Source organism: Syngnathus acus, chromosome 19 (genome assembly GCF_901709675.1).
Source record: "Syngnathus acus chromosome 19, fSynAcu1.2, whole genome shotgun sequence".
Lineage (NCBI taxonomy): Eukaryota > Metazoa > Chordata > Actinopteri > Syngnathiformes > Syngnathidae > Syngnathus > Syngnathus acus.
In genome coordinates, this window is record NC_051103.1 from 8,119,418 (window position 1) to 8,126,617 (window position 7,200).

Genomic DNA, 7,200 nt, shown 5'->3' on the forward strand with positions numbered 1-7,200 from the left:
AAGTACATATAAGCCCAGTTGCCCAACACATTGTTTTCCATTTGATGGTGTCATTAATAATGAAGATGATAGACAATATAGAGCAATTGTTTTTTTTCTTTCTGTCTCGGCCAGTCTAAAACATAAAGCTGTTGGCAGTTATGAGTGAACACCCTGATGATGCAAAGATGTGATGACATTCCAGTAAGGCAGCTTCCAGACAATGGCTTTTGTTCAATGTGGCTTTTAGGTCCAATGACCTTGAAGAAGTTGCTGGATTAGGGCCCAGATGGGACGGTGACATTTTTACAGGCGCTTTACCGTGCGGTGGTGCGAATCACATCATCTATATATATAAAAATATATATATTTAAATAAGTTTTGGAATCAAATGTTTGTGCAATTTTTCTAATAGGCAATAAAGGGCTTTGCAAAATGAGCTCTGCCAAGATCTGTCTGGCTGGAAGTGCATAGGTGGGTGTGTCAATCAATTTTGCCGCTCCGTCATTTGCCAGTAATGTAACAAGATGCTCACCTCTACTTATTTCTTTATACTATCTTGTAGAGAAAAGGAAAAAGATTGAAAGCCAAAACTTCTCATCAGTCTGTTATGCGACTTTTGGTTTTGACCATTTCATATTGATTTGAAGTTTTCATGCCTGCAGCTAGTGATGGGGAAATGAAGCCTTGAACAAATGTCTGTTTATATGCCATCATACTGACTGTGCTCGATCTGAGCTTGCGATGCAGGCTGAAAGTATTCACGCATATGATTATTGACTGCGTGGTGCGCACGTCATCATCGTCGCTCCTTGGGTGAGTGCGTATTTCAAAGGGTGGGGGCTGAGGAGCGCACCATACAAAATGATCCTGTGGGCTTCAGAGGAGAAGCAGATGCGAGAGGCGTGTGGAAGATCCACACAGCAATTAGCCGCGGATACGTATAGCAACAGGGATAGATCTTCGATTGGATTGTGTGTGTGAGCATTGGAGGAGGAGGAGAAGAAATCACTGGGATTAAATCAGTCCTGGGCTTTGTTTTGCTGGCGCTATGGGAATAGACCGGCGGCGGAGAGCGTCGCTGGCTCTTACCTTGAACTTTCTGGCCTTGTTCCTCGCTGTGTCAGCTCTGGGAACGAGCCACTGGTGCGCTGGCACGCGCAAGGTCGTCAAGCCGTTCTGCAGCGGTCCCGTGACCACCAAGCAGTCTTTCTGCATCAGGTTCAACAGCTCCAATTTGAACGACACGCGGCTGGTGCAGTACATCTGGGAGACCGGCGAGGACAAATATGTCATGAGGAAGTTTCACACCGGCATCTGGTTCTCCTGTGAACAGAACATCAACATGACTGGTAACTTTTGCTTCTCTTGCCATTTGAAACCTCTGCTACTGTGAAGAACACAGACTATCAATGTTAGCAGTAGAAAACAATTCACTCTTTTTCTTTTGCAGGTGAAAACTGCAGGAATTTCATCTATGTTGCACCTGCCAATGAAAGAGGTAAGTTGAGAAGGAATATTTCTTCTCATTAACATCAAAGTCCATCTTGACAATTATTTTAGGAAGAGACTTTTTTTTTTCCTTTTACTCAGAATGAGTTTTACCTCTCCTTGTTTCGTTCGACATCATCCGCCGCTTCTTGGAGAGCTTAAAAAGTCCTCTTCGTCTTCTAAATACTTGAATTCATGCGGTCACATTGTATGGTAGCAACAATGATGCAAGACTGAGATCCACTCAGTCCCAGGTGTTGATTGGAAATCACTCCCAAGCGTGTTCTTCCTTGCTCTCTGGAAACCGCAACATAACCGTGAGAAACAAAACACAAATCAGACACAACATAATAAATCAGAAACAGGACATTTATTTTGAACAATTTGGAACCTGGAGGTGGCATGTTGGACCACCTTTGGCCATTTAGCTCTCTGATCCAATAAGAGCAAACTTTCTTTTGTGAAGCTATGCTGTCTCAATGATATTTTTGATAGCGTTTATCACAAATCATTGAAACACAAGCAAGTCATTAAGTCACTGCTTATTTAACCCCAAAGCAAAGCAATGCAACACAGTTAGCACTTAGCGCTGATTTATCTGCGGCAAGGTAGGAGGTGCAAATCCATCTCCTCCATCGATTGGTTCTCTCTCGTCTTATCTGTTCCCTCAGCTGTGCCGCCTGGAATCAATCTTTTCTGTTAGTGTGAACACTCATAAACTGCTTTTTGGCATTCCCATATTCCCTTGAGTGGTGTGAGGACGGTAAGCGATACTGTACTTTTCTAAAATACAAACTCACTTCGATTTACTTGCATAAAAAAAAGGTTCGAATGTCCCAAAGAGGTAAATGCACAAGTTAAGCATATGTGGGCATGTTCAGGGTCCCTTCTTGCAGCAGTGAGGAAACAATCTGCAACATTTTAGGAGAGAGCGACACTAGAAAAACACCAGATGGCTGCACGTGGCTTTCCAGGGAACACTTAATGCTCTCCGTCTATTCTTTGGCCAGCAATCTGTTTTGACCAGACAACATTCATTGTCTGGCACACTAATGTCAGCTGGCTTTAGTTGATGAGGTAAATGAGGTACGCTACATCCACATTGGCCCTCTTTTTCCATTGCATCGCTCCCTGGTCCACCTTATGATAAATGACTTCATAAACGCTTCATGCTGTTCTATGATGTACATAAGTGCACCATACATGAATGATGAATGGGTGACATGGTTTTTATGCCGAGATGTGCAGGATGTCTCTCTGCGGGTCATACATCCTTTCGATGACTGTGAAGGTTAATCATATGGGGTTACTCAACCACCCCAGCCGCTTCTTTGCATGTCCTCTCCAATTGCCCTTGCTTAGCATATTTGTCTTGGCTTTCCCATTTCCCATTTGACTGCTTTCGCCATCTCCATGAGTCACTGGGCCATACCTTTCTACGCTCCAACAAGTTGAATTTGCCTTCCCCGCTGAAATGATTGGTTCTTCTGGTGCTGTCTTGAAGGGGTGCTGTGGCTGTGCATCGTCGCAGAGTGCCTGTATATCATGCTCTTGGCCACCGGAGGCATCCTCATGTGGATAGAAGTGTGCCAGTTTGGCAACGTCATCGACGGCCTGAAACTCAATGCCTTCGCTGCCATATTCACCGTGCTTTCAGGTAAGTCAAAGCGTGTATTCCTTTCTGTCGTTTTATTTTATGAACTCCAATTTGTATTTCTTGAAGCCTAAGAAAAAACTCCAAAGTAACTTTTCAAGACAACCATTTTTACATCCATGCTTAATACTGAAACCAGTTAAAGTCCTCTGGGATTTCGTCCCACTTTCCAAGCCTTCCTTTCTTCCTTGATGAAGGAATTCATGATGTGGGAAAATATAGCGACCACCGGCGCAGTGTTTAGCCAAAACAAAAGACTTTCTGCGTGTGATTGACTTGTCCGCTTCTTAAGAACTATTGGCGAAATAATCGAGTTCCTGCTCACCCTTCAGTCCACATTGAAGAACTGTAATTGGATGTACATACACTTTGCGTCTGTTTCATTACAGCCATCCTATAGTGCTTTCAAGGTTGAAAGTTCAACTTCATTCCAGTGGGGGTTGAGTCAATAAGTTGTTGGGAAGGAGAATCTTTCACGTATGAACGACCTTAGAATATAAAGCAAAGGGCACATGGACAGTACACACCTACCGACTGTTCTATTGATTGATTTCACCTTGTCGTCTTTTTTGAAGAAGCCTTTTTGTTTTCTGCATCTATTGCGTATTATTAAAGGCTATTATTCAATCCCCTCTGAGCTCAATTTTCATCAGCTAAAAGCCCGAATGTCGCAGTGGATGGCACATCCATTACCTTGAAGAAACATAAGGCCATTTATTTTGTACCTATTTCACACAAACGATCCCACTGCTGGAGCACACGCGCTCACATAACAGGCAATAATTGCGCCTAATAGACTTCGCTCCCTTACAAATTTGCTGTTTTGTCAACACCAGAGTGTTTACGACGCATTGGAATCGATTCCACTCAAAATTGCTTTTAATATTGACATCCAAAAAACAAAAACATCTTTTTTCATCCATTATGCAATACGTTCTGGGACTTCAGCTGCAACTACAGTACGTCCCCGATCAAAACAGAGGAGGTATCCCAATCGACTTATTTAATATTGTTATTGTCAGTTTGGTTCAGCTGGAATGACCTCCGGGGATGGTTGAACTTCAGCAAATTATTTTGTTTTGAATAATACATCTAATAAATGCACAAGTAAATAAATACATTCTTGGTGTCTGTGGTTTTTATAGCTAAGTGGAGAAAAATCAAAATGTAAGTTGAGCTCCCTTTTATGGCTTCTCCAAGCATAGCATCAAATCTGCTTATAAAATGTTTCAACATGGAAGTTAAGCTATTAAATGCTTTTTTAATGGAATGAATAGATTGGTGGCGGGAATGATAGTCAAGAGGAACTCCAGTACACATGATTACTTTTACACTGGCTGTTAATCATCCATGCGAGCGTGTGCAAGGACAATACAGAGACCTGTTTTTACTGCCTTGTGGTTCGGCTGACCAGCTTTACTGTCACTATAAAAACTTTCTTTGGGGTTTAACTGTCTGTGCTGCGAGTGTGGAGAAGAAACATAAAAGTTACACCATATGAACATAAAAAAACTAGAGAATGTTGAAGTGATGCCAGATTCTGGCTCACAGTCTCTGTTATTTGAGATCAGGTCTGTGTCAATTAGTTCCATGTGAGTGTGAATAATTGTCCCTACATGTGTCATTTGAACATGAAATAGTTGATTGATTTATCCCTGGAAGGGAGTTCATTTTGATTGGCTTAAGTAAGGATCAGCTGCCAACCAGTGCAGAAATCAGATGGAATAAGTAGCATGAAAGATTAATAGAGGGATACTCAAAAGAAATGTAATCATTTATTGAATTCATTTTCAGCTGTAGATATTCTTACAGAAGTAGAGAAATGCCTTAGAGATTCTTTTTAACTAGGACAACCTCAATCAAGACAAAAGCTGCTTTATTTTTATATATACGTATATATTTTTTTTTTTCTTTTTAAGTTGAACAAACTGACTGCTGCTGTAAAGGGAGATCCCCAAACCACATCCATCCTTAATTCTGACAACCTTTAGGTGCTGTGTTCTCGTCATGACTGAATGAGCGCGGCTCGCTGACTCCACTCTTTCATGTAATGTGATACTGACACGAAGTGGTGATGCCGGAGAAGTGCATCATTTCTTTGTGTGTGCATCAGGCCTGCTGGGGATGGTGGCCCACATGATGTTCACCACAGCCTTCCAGCTCACAGTCAGTCTGGGACCAGAAGACTGGAAACCCCAGACGTGGGATTACAGTTGGTCGTACATGTGAGTCGACAAATTGATGGATGGATGGATGGATTGAAATGCTCCATGTTAGTAACGTTGAAATCGTACCCCTCTTTAGATTAGCATGGAGTTCATTCACGGCGTGCATGGCATCTTCCGTCACCATTATCAATGGCTACACCAAAACCATCCTTGAATTCAAGCACAAGCGAAGGAACATTGAGAAGAACTTGAAAATCAAGCAGAAGCTGTTGGAGTTGGACCCTCCTGAGCAGGTGTGGGACATGTACATCAGCTCCATGCCAAGTACTGCAGAGGAACTGCTGGACCTTTCGTCCAATGACCGCAAACTCTCCAATACCTCCATCTTCTTGGACCTCAACGACCTGCCGGACCAGCATGGGGAAGAGTATTGCTAGAAAGGGCTAGGTAGAAATCAACTCATTCACTGTCAAACGTGACTTTGCAGTGAATGAGTTAAACGTCATCACGTTGTGTTTTTTTGAATTATACTTTGGATTATTTGGTCGCAAAAAAACAACAACCTGGGAAGCATAATGTAGCTGTGTGATAAAAAATCTGCACTTATCTGAAAAGCAAAACAAGACTTGGCCATTTATAACATCACTGACAACATGGCTAACTGGTCTAATACAGCAATTAGGAATAATCTGTTTGTTTATTGTTAAATGTGGATGTATTCTTGCAGATGAATCATACAAAAATATCCAAATCCATATATCTGACTACAAAAATAGGCATTTGTCTTGCAAAAATCTAGTTAGATGATTACTTTGCATCTGGCAGAAACTGTGAAATTTTACACAAAGCGGACAAAAATAGAATACTTCTCGAGCATCTGTTGCACAATTCCAAATTAAAAGTTAAATACATGTAAAAAACGTTACTTTTTTATCCAAGCAGTTTACTCTTTCCCGAGCATGCATTTGTGGATGTAGTGTATACTGAGTTGCTAACCATATTAACAGACTCAACATGCCTCAACATCAAATTTCACATGTTCAATAGGCCCGTTGATAAACAAATTCTGTAAAAAAATGTGTTAAGGATGAATTGGGCTTGGAATGTACAGCAATAGCTAATTATTTCTTGATATGGTCTTACATTGCTTTGCTTATTGGCTATCATGACTCGATTACTTAAAATAATTATAATAGTAATAGTTAAAATCATAATAAACTAAAATAATAATAATAATAATCACTGCCCTGTAAATTGTTATATATATACCCTTGCTCAGTTTAATCCAATTTATATACCGTATCAAAATGTCTTAGAATGATTACTTTTGATGTTCATTACCTCCACCAAGGAAACTTTCATCATAATTGATGTGCATTTCAATTCTTAATGTCTTTTTTTTTGCATTGGATCTTTTACAGTTATTGGTGTATCCGATGCCATCCGGCATAGGTGAGTATGCACTTATGTAGGCACACGAAAAAAAACTCGATTGCTTTTTATTGAATCAAAAAGTGCAGAACTGCTGTGAGTGCATCAAAATGTGCTTGTCTACTAATGGATTTAGTTACTGTACAGCCTTCGTAACCGTATAAATGTGTATAAAAGACGGAAGGAGGGAGTCTCTACAGGCTGTGTGTGCTGAGTGCCCAGCAGGATGCTTTCCATGATAAAAATAAAATAAAGTCTTAGAACTCATATGAATGAGGGCAACGCTGTTTGGTGAACTAGTATACAAGAAAACATGTAGCAAATGCACAAGCTGCCAAATGTGAAGGGTTACAATGTATCTGGCTGCTGTGTTACTATATCAATGTACAACACAACCAAGTCATTTCAAATCATATGTGAAAATAGCTTTCTGATGTTCAAGTCTGAATTATATTTTATTAGACTGAGTACTGAGCA

The 7,200-nt window shown here is 40.7% G+C and overlaps 1 protein-coding gene across 1 annotated transcript; it reads left to right on the forward strand.

Moving 5' to 3' along the window:
* The first annotated feature begins 861 nt into the window (after positions 1 to 861).
* On the forward strand, positions 862 to 5,823 carry LOC119138684 (germ cell-specific gene 1-like protein). The gene is made up of 5 exons (XM_037278993.1): positions 862 to 1,331; positions 1,433 to 1,480; positions 2,975 to 3,127; positions 5,238 to 5,349; positions 5,429 to 5,823. The coding sequence occupies exons 1-5, from the start codon at positions 1,031 to 1,033 to the stop codon at positions 5,727 to 5,729; spliced, it is 915 nt and encodes a 304-aa protein (XP_037134888.1). The 5' UTR covers positions 862 to 1,030; the 3' UTR covers positions 5,730 to 5,823.
* Positions 5,824 to 7,200: the final 1,377 nt, after the last annotated feature.

Bases quoted from the DNA above. Each gene is read 5' to 3' on its own strand.
- LOC119138684 (XM_037278993.1), top strand. From the start codon at position 1,031: ATGGGAATAGACCGGCGGCGGAGAGCGTCGCTGGCTCTTACCTTGAAC. The intron at 1,332-1,432 runs GTAACTTTTGCT...TTTCTTTTGCAG, and splicing joins ACAGAACATCAACATGACTG to GTGAAAACTGCAGGAATTTC. The intron at 3,128-5,237 runs GTAAGTCAAAGC...TGTGTGCATCAG, and splicing joins CATATTCACCGTGCTTTCAG to GCCTGCTGGGGATGGTGGCC.